General features: G+C 39.8%; 2 protein-coding genes across 3 annotated transcripts in view; one reads left to right on the top strand and one right to left on the bottom strand.

Annotated features, from left to right (window-relative positions):
* cep41 (centrosomal protein 41) overlaps positions 1-6,694 on the top strand; it is a 16,386-nt gene extending 9,692 nt beyond the window's left edge. The window contains exons 8-12 of one of the 2 annotated variants that reach the window (XM_042707454.1): positions 285-379; positions 1,199-1,266; positions 4,447-4,561; positions 4,679-4,876; positions 5,714-6,694. In XM_042707454.1, coding sequence (XP_042563388.1) covers positions 285-379; positions 1,199-1,266; positions 4,447-4,561; positions 4,679-4,876; positions 5,714-5,832 — 595 coding nt within the window. In that variant the 3' untranslated portion in view covers positions 5,833-6,694. Of the gene's footprint in view, positions 1-209; positions 380-1,198; positions 1,267-4,446; positions 4,562-4,678; positions 4,877-5,713 lie in introns of both variants that reach the window. The other variant, XM_042707453.1, reaches the window with a different exon arrangement.
* Positions 6,693-19,988, bottom strand: LOC105888503 (carboxypeptidase A1). Its single transcript, XM_012814240.3, has 11 exons — positions 19,893-19,988; positions 16,015-16,096; positions 14,415-14,549; positions 12,558-12,659; positions 10,326-10,427; positions 9,980-10,081; positions 8,564-8,674; positions 8,108-8,198; positions 7,557-7,756; positions 7,179-7,263; positions 6,693-6,937 (listed from the first exon to the last, which is right to left on the bottom strand). Exons 1-11 carry the CDS (start codon positions 19,955-19,957, stop codon positions 6,750-6,752), a joined length of 1,263 nt encoding a protein of 420 aa, XP_012669694.2. The 5' UTR covers positions 19,958-19,988; the 3' UTR covers positions 6,693-6,749.

The raw sequence follows: 19,988 nt of genomic DNA, 5'->3' as shown, positions 1-19,988 counted from the left end.
TTCCTTTGAACTTCCAACTAACAATAGCTACATTGTCCAGACACAATGGCCCTGCATTAGATATACTCTTTCTCATGACCTCCAGGATCAGTTTGGTGTGATAGAGGCTAAAGATTGTTACTCTAGACACTCTTCTGGAGCCAGGAGCAAAGAGTGTATTAGTGGGGACTGATAAAAGAGAACATTAGAATGACTTTCCTCTTTCTTAGTGTGATCAGTGGTGTTGGAGAACTGGACCTTGATAAAACTGAACCCAACCCTGTTGATCTGATGCCTGTGTCCAGTCCAAATGTTCAAGAGAAGCCTTACCCTGATTGTCCATACTTACTGCTAGATGTACGTGAACGAGACCTATATGACCAGTGTCATATCACCAGTGGTAAGAGACTTTTACACGCATTTGAATCTTAGATAGCATTTAGATAGCATAGCATAATATTTATGTTTTTGGTTTTCCCTGAATACACTCATTGGACCTCATTCTCGAACGCAGTTAAGAAAAATGTAAGAAGAAATGTCTTCTTAACTCCACTTACGAAGTTCCCGGGACAATTCTGGCAATCATGAGAGTTTTCTTATCTGGGAGTTTTCTTATCTGGGAGATACTAGTCATGATTCTACGAGGCATTGTGATAATAAATAAATAAAAGCACTACACGAACACTGCAAATGGCAGTGAATCAATAAATACTAAACTCTAGTAGTGTGGATATAGCCATAGTGGAATAGAATGGACACATCTACATTCAGCAACAGTACCTCCACCTCTGCACCGGTGAAGTTAGGTCTGCGTTTACTGGACCAGTGCTCGTTTTCCGCTTTGACATGATTTTGATCAGTCTCAAGTTGCCTGTGAAGTCTGGATTCTGCACACGTCTCTTTAGTTGCATGCCCTTATAAGGAGCTGGCGGGGCGTTTATGTATGCAAATTCAAGTGACGAGAACGCAAGTTCAATTTAAGTATCAGTGCACAGCTAAAGACACTTTGGCGTTCATGAATCCGGCGGGGATCTTTCTTAGGGTTGGTCTTACTAAGTTCGTAAGAAGATATTTAAGAAGACACTTAAAGAAAATGTTCGAGAATGAGGTCCATTGTTATCAGGTATTTTCAGCTTGTGTGAACTGTATTTGGAAGTACTTTATTTGTCTATATTGATGTCATTTTGATTAATTAATTATTGTCTTCAATCTTATACAGCATTTAGTTTTCCCATTGCAACCCTTTCACGGACAATGAACCCTTTCACCAAGGAAGTGCTGAATTATGTATCCTTGCACAAAATGTTTCTTGTTTCTGTCAAACATATTTTCTGTTGTTGATGTAGACATGTACAATAAGTTCTTACTGAATCTTAAAGTTTTAACCTTTGTTAATTTTTCAACCCCAGCTGCTTCAGTTAGGGTTGAGGAATCCTTTGTAAGTCAATTCAATTTTATTTATATATCGTGCCGATAACAATTGATATCGCCTCAAAGCGCTTTACAGAGCCCAGAGCCTGAACCCGCTAGAGCAGAGAGTGCCCAACCTTTTTTGAACCAAGATCTACTTTTAAAGTTGAAAGTGTATCGAGATCTACCAAGCCATATCGAATATTGTGCACCTATATAGGACACTGTTTTCTGACACATAGATAAAGTTTTAACAATAGTAATACATTTATTGAAGTAAATGTGAATGTGCGTGGTGCAAAGAATAAGCACATGTAGGCCTAGGACTGGCCCGTAACAACACAACAGACAAACAACCTAAATAATACAATGCCTAATTCAAGTTGGAAAAGTGGTATTTCTCTACCTTAGTGGGATTTCTGGCACTGAGAGGAGGAAGCTAGTCTCTCATAGTCCGGACAGTAGGAGCTGAGTGCCAGCCGTAAGCAGACCGCAAGGTGGTCATCAGTCATGGTGGATCTGTATTTTGACTTGATGATTTTCATATGTGAAAAGGCAGACTCACACAAATATGTTGATCCAAAAAGTGCAGTCAAATTCTCTGCAGTTTGTCTGAGGTTGGGGTACTTCTCTTTCTGCGTTGGAGTCCAGAGTTGGACATTCATGTCAGGTGTTGCTCTGAATTTGAGCTCAATGTCATTTTTCAGTGTGAGGATCTCATTCTCAATAGCACAGCTATCCAGGTTGAAGAGTGATGCCACTTTGGACGTTATACAATCCACATCTATATTTTCCCCAAATGGAAAACAGAGATAACTGACAACAGGCTCAATGGATGCAAAGTCAGTAAAGCGCCTGTCAAATTCTGACAAGATGCTCTGCACTTGATCATCATAACGTGCACTCTCAAGCTCCGCACAGTCTTTGCCCTGACGCTTAAGTTCTGTGTCCATGTGTGGAAAGTTCCGCAGATCACACTGTTGCAACCGGCTTGATAGCAGGTGTAACTTGCTTTTAAACGTGTTCACGGAGCTGATCATGTTCATGATGTGTTTCTCCTTACCCTGCAGCTCTAGATTCAAGTTATTGAGCTTGTCAGTCAGATCGGTAATTTCGGGCAGCAATTCAGAAAACCGTTTCAGAAATGTACCTCTGCTGAGCCACCTAACGTCTGTGTGCAGCAGCAGATCAGTGGGTTCCTCCAGCTCCTCCAGCTGCGCACGGAATAATCGCCTCTGCAGACTCCTGGCCCGAACAGAACACGCAATCTTGTTAGCCACATCCATCACGTCTTTCATATTTAAAATCTTCCCGCACAACCCTTGCTGGTGATTTATACGATGGTAATTCAGGAAATCCGGGAAAGATTCACACTGTTTGCACAATCCAATGAACCCAGCAGTGCGTCCAACCATCGCTGGAGCTCCATCGGTTGTGATGGAGACGAGTTTGAAGAGGGGCAACTGGCTCTTATTAACGAATTCCATAAAAACTTGAAACATATCTGTGCCTCTCGTGTGCCTTTTCAAAGGCAAAATGGTCAGCAGCTCTTCTTTTACACTCATGTCGTCTAAAACCATTCTAACGAAAACACATACTTGAGCCACATCCACAGCATCAGTGGATTCATCGAATTGGAGAGAAAAACACCCACATGTGTCAATATCATTCTTCAATTGCTGTTCAACATCCTCCGCCATTCCCTCGCATCTGCGTGTAACAGAATTCCTTGATAACTGCAAGTCCTGAATAGCAGACACAATCTCCTTTCGATTTTTAATATCTGCAAAGAGCACATCGGCGGCTTCCATGAATGCTTCTTTCACAATCTCACCATCCTTGAAAGATTTCTTTCCTTTTGCAAGAACACGACTGACACGATAGGATGCTATGGTTGCAGCCTTACTTTTGGTGTTGGGCCTGGTAAAAACGGACTCTTGTGCTGCTAGCTGACTTTTCAATTCCTGGACTTTTCGGGCACGCAGAGGTGATTTTGGCTGGGACGTTTGTATCGTAGCTCTTGTGGACCGTCTTGAAATGCTGCTCCAAATTCCCTTTCTTTGGTAAAGCCACGTTTGCATTGCAGATAAGACAGATGGACTTTGCATTCGAATACACAAACAAATAATCCTCCTCCAACTCTGAATGAAAATGATAAGTTTTAGATTTTTTAGCTTCTGCTAGTAGCCTATCCACTTGCTCTAGTCTAGCTTCTCGCGCCCTTTCGAGTCCTTAGTTACAACCTAGCAACCATACCCTGCATGCGCAGATAGAAAGAAGCGTGAGATACTATTGTAGGCTACAAATCTACACACTGCTTCACGCGATCGACTGGTTGGGCACTCTAGAGCAAACACACACACACACACACACACACACACACACACACACACACACACACGCTTTACAGAGCCCAGGGCCTGAACCCCCTAGAGCAACCTCTAAGGCGACTGGGGTAAGGAAAAACACCTTGAGCATGCATGCATCATATTTTTGGCATTTTTGGTTAATCAACATCGTTCACGTTATTGCGCAAAACAGAGTAGTACTTACCAGTTGTAGCGGTAACCTTGCCCGCTTTCATTTTACAGTTTTGTTGATTTGTGCAGAGAAGCTAGCACCCATGGGTTTTACCGTATTTTCTCGACTATTAACCGCACTGTAAATAAACCGCATTACAGTATTTAATGTAGTGTTATAAATCAATCCTGTGTATTGACAGCATCAGTGTATTAACCGCAGTTTATTCAATGTTGCCTCATAATGTCACATAAAACGTAATGCTATGCAGTTCTAGCACGAGCGCAACTATCCATTTCAAAGTTGTATGAAGTAGGAATGGGCAATTCAAGCAAAAATACTACACTCCCTCCCTGCACGCACACACACACACAAATACCTCATTCCCATTCACAGTGAAAACCATTTATTTATGTATTGCTATTGGCTTCCAGGCTGCTGCTTTGGTCCACATACACCTTTTTTCCTCTGAGTGTGGGTTGACTTTGGAATAACATTAAAAAAATGTAATGGATCTTTAACAATGAAACCCTATAGAAAAATGCGATTGGAAAGATCATCATCGTCTATGATGAAGATGAGCGGGTGGCGAGTCAGGCAGCTACCACAATGTGTGAACGGGGTTTTGAGAACCTCTTCATGCTCTCTGGAGGTAAAGCTTCATTCTTCAAAATGACTTCTTTCATTCATGCTAATATAATTTCTACCTTTACTACATGATACTACATACTACATGCAGTAAATACTCATTGAATCTCTTTTTTTCTAGGCTTGAAAGTTGTAACACAGAAATTTCCTAATGGAATGACGACAGGCTCAAGTCCTCAGGACATAGGACAGAGACGCTCCGCCCTATCTCTCTATCAAGGCTCACCTGAAACTGGGAAGAAATGGAGATTCACTGCTGAAGACCTGGACAAGATCCAAAATAATTTTACGGAGTGTTTTATGCCTGGTAACCCCAACAGTGAGTATAAGAGTTCATTCTTGGCATGAATTTGGTTTCACCTTGTGACTGCGGAAGCAAGTTAGTGACATTAAATGCAGACTTGGCACAGCATTTTGTAGTTATACATAAATTAACTGTAAGTTGTAAAAAAAAGAATTTATGACCATACAGTGTACTTGAAAGAGTATGAACATATGTACACATATAAAATGTTAATGTTACCGTCAAAATGTTAATGTTACCGTCTGTAAAATTGCCAGGAGCTTAACAACTGTATCAATGTTGAACAAAACGTCCCCAAAGTCCATTATGATCTTATTTTATTTTAAATCTTTGTAGCATTTTGTGAATGGGCAACCTACTCCTGACCTGAGTATCCCAAGGTATGCATAAGGCACAACCTGAGAGCATTAACCCGGCGATCTGATACAAAGCCATAGCATTAGGATCATCATTTTACAAGCAAGTTACAGTGACTGTGAAATACTTTCAGCAACATGCACACACATTCCTTGAACAATACGTTACTAGAAGCCATCTTGCTCCACACTGCTACGTTACTGTACTGTAGATTGTCATCATCCTAGCTAGCTAGCTATGCTAGATACCTCTCTGGGGGGGGGGGTTGATCCCTTTGGGAGTACAAACCTGGGTTAGGGTAAAAGGAAGTGAAGCTTCTCCTCATCACCATCAACACCATACTGTAACGGTCAGTGGAAAAAAATGGGTAATGATGGTCTTGGGGAAGTGGTGATTTTCAAGTGTGATCACATCACGTCAAACCCTGCTGGAGTCCAAATGACCTTTACAATTTAGCTATGGAAGGCTCAAATACCTTTTCTGATTTTTTTGTAGGCCGTCTCAGCAGAATGTCTTCGGGCAGCGCACAGTCCAAATCATCTCGTGTGGAAAGTCAGCAGTCCCTCTCGGTGACTGACAGGGTCAAAGTTCAAAGTGCCAGACCCTGGAAGTAACCAGAACCATCACGTCTTCCCACATGTGATGGAAACATATTTCCACTCGACTATAATGTGTACACATTCGATCATTCGAAAAGGGTTGTTTGTTTTTCTACTTCCACTAATAAATCTTACTTTAATATGAAATTGCATATGTGAAGCAATAGTAGGCTACAGGTGGTCAATTCAGGGTTCTATGTAACACTTAGATTTGATGCAGCAGGGCTATAACCATTGTTAGTCAGTGGGACAAATCTCTGTTCAAAATGTATTTTCCCCAAATGCCACATATAAAATGGTAAGATCCCAAATGATATGTCACTGGTCAATGAGAAAGCTTTTTAAATATTTCATAGATATTATATGTGCATATGTAATTTTCATTACTTTTTCAGAAGTCTCCGCAGTTTGTTTTAGTTATGCTTATCCGGTTACATGTACATCCTTTGTCAACCAGTGAAGTGCTACTGACTAAAGTGTGCCTTATAGGACAAATGCAATATCATGTTCATGAAATGGGACATGGGAATTGTTGTTCTTCGCATATTTCGATGCCCATTTGGCATACTCTGGCTTTTTTTAATGGTAGGCTGTTCCGTAGAAATGTTAAGTTTGCTATCAGTCAGACTGATGGGTGTATGTGTCCATTTCCATGGTGATTTGTCAAATGCCATTTTTTCAGACATTAAAATTTGGAGGATTTCCTTTTCAGACAAATTCCATTTTGTTGATTTCTTGTTCAATCAAAAGAGCATTGCTTTTTGGTTTAAGACCACTATTATTTGTCACTGTTATTTATTTTCATTTAAGAGTTAGGCCCGAAGTTGACATTATAATCAGATGTTACACAAAACACAAAATAAAGAAACAAAGAATACTTTGCAGTTGCATTTAATGTTGATGAAACAAGTTCCCTTTGTCAGTGTATTTCTTTAAAGGGTGTTAGCGTTTGTATGCTCCATGATGGCCATTAGAGCGAGCCATGTCTCCTGGGCGGTTGGAATGATCTGACTGGCTGGCAAAATGAAACCATAGCGACCGGTATCCCTCAGCTCAAATGTATATGAGTACTTGATGCCCTGGTTATACGTCCAGTCAATGGTGCCGCCGCTGGCCTGGTCTGTTGGATAAAGGATTTGGTGGAAAGGAATAATCAGACGATATTTATCTCATCTTTGGCTCTTCACTTGCAGTCACAAATGGAGTATGACTCTAAAGACATTTTGTAGAAAAGGATCATTCAGAGAAAGGATGTCTCACACTAAACACACCTTTGATAGTTCTTCACTGATCTACAAAGCTGTTTTTAGCATGACTCGCGTGAAGGTGAACGTTACCAGCCAGCTGTAATGGATACTTACAGATGGTGTTGATAATGCTGCCATATCTGTAGCGTGTGCCATAGAGAGAGGCCAGCTCAGTGATGGCCTTCTTTGCCAGGTCATGCTGCAAATGTTAAATGGATTCATTGAATTAGGTATTATATGCGGATGTAGCATGTATTTTTTTTGCTCGCTTAGAAATAATGCTTCCAGGCTTAAAATCTTAAAGGCCAGGTGAAAAACATAATTTCTCATAATTTCTCTCTTCTCAGTCTCAAGTATTCTTTTAAACATGTTTGTATATCTAAGGCATTGTTGTCATCCACAAAAGAAAAAGGGAAAACTGCTCAAATATGAACACATTTTGGAATATGACAGTGCTATATATACATACTGTATCCTACCCTCCAGACCTACCAGTTCTTGTTGGTCTTTCACAGGTGTTCTGGTGTACCCGTAAGGGTACAAAAGCATTTGGGAATAGCTGTGGATGGAAACAAAGGCCTTGAGGTTTCCGTGAGACGTAACAAAGTCCACAATCGATTTCACCTCCGACTCCGAATGAGCCCTTGGTCCACGGTACGTCTCAGAGCACGGACTCCCACTCGCACCAGGACCTATCCAAGAAGAGTACATTCTCATCAAAGCATGTCAAAATAGGAAATTATCATGACAATCTTACAAACATTACTAGTGTATCCTAGCCTTTATTTACATTTACATTTAGTCATTTAGCAGATGTTTTTTGTCCAAAGACAAGGGAGAGAACAGTCAATCTATGAGCAATAGAGACCTAGCGTAACAATAAATACTACTTTACATAAGAAATAGTGCAGGAATGTAACTGCTGTAAGTGCAAGTTAAGTACTTTATGTGTGAAGAAAGCTGCATTCCAGAAAAACTGACACTGCAAATACAGTGGGCAAAGTCTCTCGAGAAACAGGACAACAGCAACAGGTATAACACACCTCCAAAACCTGCGTCCCAGTTCCTGTTGGGGTCCACTCCCACACAGGAAGAGCCAGGGTTGGGTTTTCTGGTCTTGCGCCACATACGATTCTTTGAACACAAGAGTGCTTGGAGTTGGTTTGAGTTGTCTTATGTGTGTAGTACTTATGTGTAGTACTTATTTGTGATTTTATGTTATGTGTAGTACTTATTGTGTTTCTATGTTTTTATGTTTTATGTTTACTGTATGCACCTTCACACCAGAAAAAATTCCAAGTAGGTGTAAACCTACTTGGCAATAAACCCCATTCTGATTCTGATTCTGATTCTGATTCTTATGTTGTTGCACGCATTCATTCTTGCAGTAATTCAACTACACATTTTAAACTTCACTTCTGATGGCCACATCACATTCTTGAGTGTTTGTAATCACAATGAAACATAAACTTACAGATGTGTGAGTGTAGTAAACTTACAGATGTGTGAGTGTAGTGGTAACCATCCGGGTTGGTGACGATCTCTAGGAAGATGTCCATTTTGTCAAGGATGGCAGTCATAGAGGGGTCACTTCCATAGCCTGTCACAATCTGATCAATGAAACATAACCATGTACATATTACAGGTCATCAAAACATGAATCAAGGAAAACTGTCTCAGATATACATTTGCTGAGAAATTACCCATTCAATCTGCTGCAGAACGAATCTGATGATGAACTTTAATTAAGACAGACCTGTAAAGTTTATAGTTTCTTTCAACATCGCAAATTATACGTTTATGCAAATATGTATCAGTTCCAAAGGAGGATATTGGTTCTGATGGTCATGGGGTCTCCTCTATTATATATCATGTGAAAAGGGTCATTTCTATATTTGACATGTTACAAAGTGTTGTGTATGATGTGTTTCTGTAGAGAGCTCTACTCAACGGCGTTGGTAACATACTGTAAAATGGCTTTGATACTGTTACAACCCTCAGCTGATTTGCTGATACCCAAATGGGAGGCTGGATACAATCACAAAGTCACAAATCACAATCACAAAGTCACAAATCACAATCACAAAGTCACAAATCACAATCACAAAGTCACAAATCACAATCACAAAGTATGTAAAACGGGAAGTTTAGTTTCCATCTACAGCTTGCATCTTTATATTTGGCAAAGTGGTGTGTGTGTGTGTGTGTGTGTGTGTGTGTGTGTGTGTGTGTGTGTGTGAGTGTGTGTGATGTGTATAGTTAGATGGATAGATGGATACTTTATTTATCCCGAGGGAAATTTAGAACATCAACTTCAGAAGTCAACTTCTGTAGAACACTGTGTCATACTGTGTTGGTAAGGTGTTGTGAAGCGTTACGACTTTCAGCACCCAAAGTGGCCTTGCTTTTATATGTTGACTAAATATATTTCAGCTGTCTGCAAGGATGTTTTTCAGCAAACAATTTTGTATATTGTACAATGTACTGGAGATGCAAAAGGGGCACTGTCTATGTGCATCAATTTGGCCCACAGTGTTGGGAAATCGAAACAAAAAGTGTTTTTTGTGTTTATATCTTGTAGTCTAGTGTAATAGGTTTTGTCTGAAAGCCCTGTGAAGTATGCTTTAACACTGTAAAAGAGTGTTTTACATTTATCTTACATTTACAGTGTGCATTTAGTGATTGAACCATATCTAGTCTAACCATATGAATATTTGTGAGACAAAATGTTTTTTTTGAAAAAGGATTATTGTGTTTTGAATGAGCTGCATTTTGCAGGAGATATAAGATATTTTACATTTTCTCCGTGCAGTTTTGTGAATTGCGTGTAGAGTTTTTTGAAAAATGAGACCTAGTTCCAGAAAACGTGTGTACGTAGTTGTGTGAAAAATTTAAGTAGAATATAAAGATTTAACCTTCTTTGCAAACCAGGTCCCACTGGCCGGAGTAACCCACTCGCGGGAGTGTATTCCAGTATCAATCCAGATCCCTGGGCGATTTGATCCACCTGTGCTAAACTAACAGAGAGATCATCGGGAAACATCAGTGCATGAAGATAGCAGATGTCACAACACTTATTTTAGCCTCAGTTTGCAAGCTTTATTACATATGAGAGAAAGGTACTTTGATCACAAGAGTATCAGCCATGGTAGTTAGCTTAGTGAGTAAGCGCATCTATGTGGTGTTTGAGAGTGAGATTTACAGTACAGTCTGTGGAAGTTAGAGACATTGATGAAATGTTGGATGTTGGTAGAGATTTACCTTCAGCACATTCAGAGGACGACCCTCATAGCTCTTGCCAATAACAATTTTGCTAACAAGGTTAGGGTTCTCTGCCACCAGCATGTCCATGAAACTGTATATCTGAAATCAGAGGTGTAAAGTAACGAATTACTTTTACTCACGTTACTGTAATTGAGTCGTTTTTTTGTGTACTTTGTAATTTTTAAGTAGTTTTTTAAATCGGTAATTTTACTTTTACTTAAGTAGATTTTGACTGAAGTATTGTACTTCGCTACATTGGAAATTACATCCGTTACTGAGTAAAAAAAAAAAAACATAGTTCAAGGCAGGAATCGCGCACCACAATGCTCACTGCAGTGGTGGATGCTGCATAGAGTGGATGATGGAGTCGATGCAAGGCACCAGTACGGTGCCGAGTCACGAGAGATAGATATGGAGGAAGATGATAGTGCGGACTACCAACAAGCTGCGGACCACCAACAAGCTGAAGCACCGAACTTTCCGCCAGTTGAAATTAAAGAAGATGAAGAAAACCCGTGGCCACATCTCAGCAAGCAGTTTGCCTTCCAACGTAAAAGAGGCAACAGCTATATGCTGTGTAAACTGTGCCTAATCCGTCAGTCAGAACTTTCTGCTTATACAAATTCATCTTCAAATCTGCGCAAGCATGTGTTGGTAAGTACAGTATTTGTCCCTTTCCATTAGTAGTTCAGACAGCGTTTTTGTCATTTAGTTAGCTTTGCTCCATTAAGCAAAATATGCGTTTCATGGCACTAGTAGGTAGTAGCCTAATTTTGGCTAGCACTTGCAACCGACCTGAGTATGCTAACGTCGACAGCGGTCATCCAATAGACTAATAATACCATTCCTGTCTTCCATTCGTTTCAGGTCATAGAATTATTATGTTCAGTCTCTCATATTGTGTTAAAAACTGCAGATCAGTCATCAGCAATGAAATACACCACATAAACTGATATTAGGCTAATCATTTGGCTGCCTCCCATGCCTTGAAACAGAACAATGTATATGCGCACACCATCGTTTTCAGACAGTTGGACAAGTCAATGTGTATGTCGTTATCTGCAATTTATCACGATGTTTAGTCAGATATTGATAACGATAAGTGGTGGCTTTCCAACGTGCACGTCTTTCATGTTCATGCTAAGGGGTCCCGGTTAGCAAGAATTGAGGATTATGAATTGTGATGCATGTAGAAATAGAAAATAATGCTATAATTCTGTATACTGTAGGTCTGTCATCTCAAGTAGCTATTTATAGCTATTTCTGTGTTATGATGCACTCTTGAATCTTGATGGCAGCTCAATACTTAATTGTCAGAAATGTTGTTTGTCATTCTACAGGTCTAGTCTATGTCAGACAACACCTTGACCGGATGTTGGAGGCTGGAGCAAGTTGGACAACATTCATCAGATGAAGATGATTTATTTTCCTCAATGAAGTCCAGAAGGTACAGGGGAGTTAGAAGGGTACCTAGCCTGTGTCTCAGTCAATATGGATCTGCTGAACGCCTTTCAGAATATCAAAAAACTGTCCCTGAAACTCAATACTGGCCTACCTGCCTCGGCCGCGTGCGAGCGACTCTTCAGCTGTGCTGGATTGCTGTTCAATGCAAAGCTAGCCCGGATGAACTCTACTCATCTTGAAAATCAGCTGCTGCTCAAACTCAACAAGAAGTTTGTAGACTAATGCTCTAAAGGTGGACACAAGTAAAGTAACCAAAGTTTAAGTGGGGCAGCGGTATTTTAACTTTTTATTTTAGCTGTCATGTTTTGACATGTCCTCCCAAAAGTTCTTAAATGTTGTGTTGACATGTTTAATGTTTGACATGTTTAATGTCATTGCACTTATATTTCTAAAGATTCTCCTTTAATAAAAAATAACTAGTTTTTGTATTGGATTTATGACCCCTTGTCCTTTTTTGCACTATATAGGAGCGGCCCCCATCAAGTTGTTGAAAGTAACTAAGTAACTTTTACTTAAAGTACATTTTAAATTAACTACTTTTTACTTTTACTTGAGTAGATTTTTAGATGGGTAATTTTACTTGTACTTAAGTAAAATTTCATCAAAGTAATTGTACTTTTACTTGAGTACAACATTTCAGTACTTTTTACACCTCTGTCTGAAATGATATACGGATACATTTCATATTCATGAAGTGGTGTACAACTACGAAACAGTCAACCAAGACGTAAGAATGAATCTAGGGTCACCACAGGTCAGGCTCACCTCAGTCAAGGTATGGTAATTGGCGTAATCATAGGCATCTGTGTTCTTGGGCTGGCCTGCACGAGCACGAAACATCTCCTGCTGCTCCTCATCCAGGAAAGCCTACAGACAAAGTGTGTGTGTGTGTGTGTGTGTGTGTGTGTGTGTGTGTGTGTGTGTGTGTGTGTGTGTGTGTGTGTGTGTGTGTGTGTGTGTGTGTGTGTGTGTGTGTGTGTGTGTGTGTGTGCAGTGTGTGTGTGTGTGTGTGTGTGTGTGTGTGTGTGTGTGTGTGTGTGCAGTGTGTGTGTGTGTGTGTGTGTGTGAGTGTGTGTGTGTGTGTGTGTGTGTGTGTGTGTGTGTGTGCAGTGTGTGTGTGTGTGTGTGTGTGTGTGTGTGTGTGAAAGGAAGAGTGTGTGTGTGTGTGTGCAGTGTGTGTGTGTGTGTGTGTGTGTGTGTGTGTGTGAAAGGAAGAGTGTGTGTGTGTGTGTGTGTGTGTGTGTGAAAGGAAGAGTGTGTGTGTGTGTGTGTGTGTGTGTGTGTTCGCAGTGTCAAAAAAGCTTTAGTAAATAAGTAAATAATTTTGTCCCATTAACTCAGAGCAAAATGTTATGTTTAAATTTAGTCATTTAGCAGTGCGACTTACAATGTATACACATTTTACATTTACACTGATGGCACACTGCACATCAGGAGCAATTAGGGGTTCAGTGTCTTGCTCAAGGACACTTCGACAGCAACCTTCTGATCACTAAACGACTTCTCTACCTACTGTACCACTGTCGCCCCTAACTAAACTAAACTTATGTACTGTGCAGCTCTGCTGGAAAACAATGTATTGGATTAGTTGCCCTCATCGCCACATATCTAGTTGTGCTCCAATGCTCAGAGGGTTATTTATACCTTGATTAGACTTTAGTTCATGTTAATTAACCATTTTAGTAAGGTAACCTATGTGTCCTTTCAGGTAACATCACAAAATGAACTAAATAAATATGATGAGAAACTATTCAATAATGTAAAACTAAATTATTAGCAGCAATGTCATATGTGACATACACAAATTATAGTACCAATTGATTTGAAAACATTTGACAGGTGATCCTTATCCTTCCCATATGACAAAATATGTATGTCCATCAATAATTGCAATATGTATTCATGGCAATAATTGACTGATAAAGAAGAAGCAAGATGGGCTCTAATACCAGAATAGAGAAAGAGTGGCAAAAAGGGAATTGTTAGACAAAGTAATACAAAAGGAAAATGGGAAATAAACACATACATGGACAGCAGTACGTAGAGTGCAAAAGAGTGAATACACACGGTGAAAAGAAAGAGTGCAAAAGAGTGAATACACATGTAAACACGGTGAAAAGAAAGGAAAACGAGTAGAGTATGGAAGGTGCCTCTTACTTATCAATACTCCTAACATTATATTAAGAGGGACAGAGAGAAAGGGAGCCTTCATTACTGACAGGTGACAGTCAAGCACAGGTGTAATTCATTATGTCACAATGACTCAGTGTAAGTCTACTTACAATGTAAGACACTGTAAATTACTAGTTTTTCTCTCATAATTTGAAAAAGTTCACAAAAATGGAAATAACAGAGCTAATTACAAAAGTTTCAACAAAGTTTTTGTGTTAAGCGTTTGGAGCTGAATTAATCCTGGAAGAAGAATAATGAGAACACTGGATAAATTGAAATGTTTTGAAACGTCAGTCTTAGGTCATTCTCAGGGACACTCTGCATAACTGCAACCACACCAGTTTCTTCTGTGCTGAGTGCATTTGGCAGATATACTACATTTCTTTTACTTTTTAGACAAATTTCAAGAATAATGCTCAGTGTGATAACCAAATATCTGTGCTGACCGACCTGAAGATTCTTAATCATTACTGAATAATGAATGTTGTTGGAATCCAGGTAATTCTCGACCATCTGAAGGCTCTGGGAAGGAACACGAACATCCACTGGAAGAGTTGGATGAGCTGGCTCTGTCCAGAAGTCCAGCTGAGGGAAGAGAGACACAGTCACGCCATAGTTTACTTCACATACTTGATATATCCTTTATTTTACATTATATACTGTCCTTTCACTGAATATTTTTTAGAATACAAACACCCGAGAAGTCACACAATTTAATTTAGTTAAATGTTATGTTTTTATTTGTTTGAAGGTGCATTATGTGTAGGCTTACAACAGCTTCTCTTTCTAATGTATAGCCACTACCACTCTGACACTCCAATATGGGTCTTTTGGTATGAATGCCAGACGCCAATGTGCCAAATCAAATGTATGTTCTTGTCTCTACCTCAGATAACAACGCCCATACCTCATTTTCACTGACATTTCATTTCACAGGTGGGTTTGCTGCCTGCTTTTGCCATTTCGTTTTAATCTGAATAGAGTGTAGTCTAGTCCTATTTACTTTCTATTCATTAGTATATTAAGGTGGATGTTACTGAGGGAGGAGAGAGGGTGGAGTGCGATGCTCTTGCATGTGTGCTCGATTTCTCATTGATTGGTATGTAAAAGGAGAGATGTGAAGAAGCTCGTAAGTACACGGTTTACATGTGAAAGTTTTGTTTGTATGCAGTTTCCCCGCGTTGTGCATTTTCTGTGTTCCGTATGAATTCTACGCAAGGCTTTGTACATGAAGCCCCTGGTTCCCTTGGAACTAAGCACTCACTAAACACAGTGGAGATGCTTGTGGATGTCAGGAAAAGCCTCACCTGTCCCCATCACCCTGTGTGTGTGCCTCACCTGTCCCCATCACCCCATCACCCTATGTGGGTGCCTCACCTGTCTCACCTGCCTCACCTGTCCCCATCACCCTGTGTGGGTGCCTCACCTGTCCCCATCACCCTGTGTTGGTGCCTCACCTGTCTCACCTGCCTCACCTGTCCCCATCACCCTATGTGGGTGCCTCACCTGCCTCACCTGTCCCCATCACCCTGTGTGGGTGCCTCACCTGCCTCACCTGTCCCCATCACCCTGTGTGGGTGCCTCACCTGCCTCACCTGTCCCCATCACTCTATGTGGGTGCCAACTCTACCTGCTCCATTACCCTCCTAATCTCCAAAAACATGCATTTTCCAAATAGTTCAACACCTCCTATGCGAGTCTCACAATATTTGTGTTGTGTATTTCTAGACCATAAGTAAAACGTGATAGACAGGTTGAAGGTCCAGCTCAATTATGGTTAAATTAACATTTTCTTTAAATTGGCAGTGTCCATCATTTACCTAGAGTTCACCAAAAGCCAAAAATCACTTTTTCTCAAATTCAAAAAATGTGTAATTCATTAAATATATCACAATCACTTTTTTAAAAAGTTGTGTATTGTGAATCAGATGTTGCCAAAATAACTTTGTTTTGGCATTTAACCAAACTCCTGGTAAATAATGTCATTAACTGTCAGTTTTATATAACATCCAGGTCAAATAATGCCTCTTTATGTCACTTCCTGTTTTACCTGAAGCTCCTCGACTTCAGAGAGTTCCTTTAAAAGACTTATTTGAGTTTCATCTTTTGCAGTGATGCGAAGGACTTGGTGCCTAGGAAGATATGAATTTGTATGTCAGTGTAGCAAGCAACATTTGACTTATCAGGACACAGAGCACGCACAATAGTGTTACTATAGTAATGCTAAGAAATAGTAATATCAAACCATCGCTAATGGATTCTATAGTATAATACTGTATGTCCATCCTGAAAAGTGCAGTGTAAGGGAAATCTGTGTATCCAAGATATGCAAGATCTAAATACCACCCTTTTGGTACGAAGTTATATAAAGTAGTATGCTGTACTATACCATAGTAGTAGTAGTATGCTGTACTATATCATAGTAGTAGTAGTATGCTGTACTATACCATAGCAGTAGTAGTATGCTGTACTATACCATAGCAGTAGTAGTATGCTGTACTATACCATAGTAGTAGTAATATACTGTACAGTGTAGTATTTCATATGGACGACACGATATTTGGGTAGCAGAAAAAAAAATATCATTTTCTGCTACCTGAATGCCGTGAAGTCCATTATCTCATTCATACCACAGTTGCCATACTTGTTTTATGTTCATTTGTGGATCTAATTTTCCCATTTTAAAACAGACTTGTTTGTAGAATTACTTCTTTCCACCACACATTGAATCTATGGTACTAAACTCTATTTCAGACATAAGTAGCATGTTGTTATTCTCTGTACTTCTGTCAGTCTACTAATTTGAAGCTCTGTCACAAAGTGACAGTTATTTGAACTTCACAACAAACAAACTACAGACATCTCTTCACCCACACCCCATGTTTCTTATGAAATGATATTATATATATGTTCTAGTGCCTAAACTTCTGATTTATTTTAGTCACCAGATTGTGGCTAGCAAATCCTTAGGCAATCAATGTGTTTACAGAAGCTGATTTCGTAGTTGTTGTGAGAACACTTGCCTAACCCTGATCGATAAAGCTAGCTAGGGTTCGCCTTTGCTCATCTTATGAAACTGGTTATGCATGAAGCAAAGTCACTTGCTTTGTAGTCTCTTATTTTTCACAGGTAGAAGGGGGATGCCAACAAACATATTTTAGAGATATAATGGGTTCACGGTCTATACAGAGATGACATGCATGTGCATTTTAATGAACATAATCGAGTGCGGGGTTATTTAACTGCCAAGGGCGTTATTTTATCGGTTTTCCAAAACCCCATTCATTCTCTCATAGGGATTTTCTTTTTTAAACTGGAACATGCAAAAATGCTTATCCACCGCAAACAAAATGGTAATGTTCACTCCCACATTGGATAGGCGTGCAAATATCAAAACTAAATTCATGTTCTAAAGAACGCACAATAGGGAAGAAAATAAATTAAATTTATATATAGTATAGAGTCTTCTATATACTATACTATCATTGTTATGGTTAAGGTATTTAGCAGATACTTTTGTCCAAAGCGACTTACAAACTGAAATATAAATTTAGAATACAAATCAGAGGAGTGAAGTGGTCGAGAGGGTGAACTATGAATTATGGCATTTAAATACGCTGGTGCCGATCCAGTGGCTGTCCTATAGGCGACAGTTAGGGACTTCAATTTCAGTCTAGCAGCTACAGGGAGCCAGTGAAGCGTGACCTGCAGAGGAGTTACATGTGACCTGCAGAGGACCTGCAGAGGAGTGACAGAGGACGTGACCTGCAGAGGAGTTACAGAGGACGTGACCTGCAGAGGAGTGACAGAGGACGTGACCTGCAGAGGAGTGACATGTGACCAAATGCATCTCCACTTTCTGAATCACCTGCAATAGTCTCACCACACCGACCGGCAAGTAGACCCGTTCAAAATTGAATTGCAATAGTCTAGTTTATAAATAACCAGGGTCTGATCAAGCTCCATACTGTGTGATAGGGTCTGATCAAGCTCCATATTGTGTGAGATAGGGTCTGATCAAGCTTCATATCGTGTGATAGGGTCTGATCAAGCTCCATATCGTGTGAGATAGGGTCTGATCAAGCTCCATATTGTGTGATAGGGTCTGATCAAGCTCCATATCGTGTGATAGGGTCTGATCAAGCTCCATCCAACACCAAAGTCTTGTGCAGTTTTAGTTGGGGTCAATGAAGTTGAATGTTAATATTTTGTCGGACAGCTGGATTGGCTGGGAATACCAGGACCCCGTTTTTGGAAATATTGAGCTAAAGGTGTTGATCCATCATCCAAACTGAAATATCACTGAGGCAGGCAGAAATTCCAGCCGATATTGTGGAATCATTCGAGGGTACAGTTTAGTCTCATCCGCATGTGTAAATATAAATATTATATTTCAATTGTGGTTAGTCTACAGAAAAGCCACTACCTGTTTTAACTCATTACATCATTCAGATCTATAACCCCTCTTGACCACTTGGTTCTACTGATTAATGTGTTTGATGAATTCATTATTATGATTATGATTATGATTATGATTATTATTATTATTATTATTATTATTATTATTATTATTATGTCTCAGTTTGGATCGGCTCAATCAAAAACTAAGTTCCTGGCATTTTCCGCCAATCCGGCTATACCACAAAATCTGAACATCCTACTGGACTCATCCTCATTGACCCCCAACTAAAGCTGCTCTGAAACTTGCACATTGTGATCGATGACCAACTTGATGACTCTGAGCATGTGGCTTCAGTCTCCAGGTTGTGTCTTACCTATATAATATTTGGAAGATCAGACCCTATCTCATACAATGGGCTAACAACTTGTTTTGCAAGCTCTGTGTTTTTCTAGACTAGACTATTGCAATGCTGTTCTAGTGAGCCCGCCTGCATGTTGGGGCCATTGCAGATGATCCAGAACACAGTGGCACATTTGGTCAGCCAAAAAGGATACGGCAGTGGCGCAGGAGGTAGAGAAGGCGGTTAGTAATCAGGAGATTGCTAGTTCGATTCCCTGTCGAAGTGTCCTTGAGCAAGACACTGAATCCCTAATGTGCAGTGTGCCATCAGTGTAAATGTAAAATGTGTATACATTGTAAGTTGCACATATGTAAGTCGCTTTGGATAAAAAGCGTCTGCTAAATGACTAAATGGATACATGCAATTCCTCTCAGCTCTCTTGGCTATTGGAGAGCCACTGGATCAGCACCTACCATGTCAATTTCATTATTCAAATTCATTCCCCCTCTCAAACACTGTGTAATCTTTGCCGCTGCGGCATAAGATCACAGTCAAGACTGTTTTTTTTTATTCATGGTTCTTCAGTGTGGAATGACCTTATGCACTAGGCTGGCCGCTCCAGTGACAGCCTTTGCATATTCAAGAAGCGTTTGAAAACTCACCTTTTTAAACTGCATTTGTCATGCTAATATATTTGTTACAGCCATACAATTTTGAAGATAATTATAGTTTTAGTACTATTATTATGTTATTTTCAACATTTACATTTACATTTAGTCATTTAGCAGACTCTTTTGTCCAAAGCGACATACAAGGGAGAGAACAGTCAAGCTAAGAGCAATAAAAAACCTGGTGTAACAATAAATACTACTTTACAGTAGTTCAAATCTTTTGTAAGTCTCTTTGGACAAATGATGTCATTTAAAACTCTAAAACATTGATATCATTCTACGCTTTATGCATTAATTGCATTATATTATATACTTTAGATGCATCTGCTTACAGCCGTTCCACACTCAGCACGCCCGATCTCGCAACCTAAGTACTGTCGGGCCTGTTAAGTGTTTGGATGGGAGACTTTGGATGAAGTGTCTGCAAAATACTTAACCTTATTACATATCATTTTTGGAAAATAAGAAATATCACTTAATTGTCACAGCCTAAAATGTTCGTTACACAAACTCACCCCTCAAAACTCTCTCGACAGAGCGCAACCACAATCAATGCGGCAAAAATCAGAAGTCCCCTCATTCTGAGTAGAGTGGTTTGTTCAGAGTCAGAG

Source organism: Clupea harengus, chromosome 3 (genome assembly GCF_900700415.2).
Source record: "Clupea harengus chromosome 3, Ch_v2.0.2, whole genome shotgun sequence".
NCBI lineage: Eukaryota > Metazoa > Chordata > Actinopteri > Clupeiformes > Clupeidae > Clupea > Clupea harengus.
The sequence above is the reverse complement of the archived record's forward strand: the minus strand, read 5'-3'. Positions and strand labels throughout refer to the sequence as shown.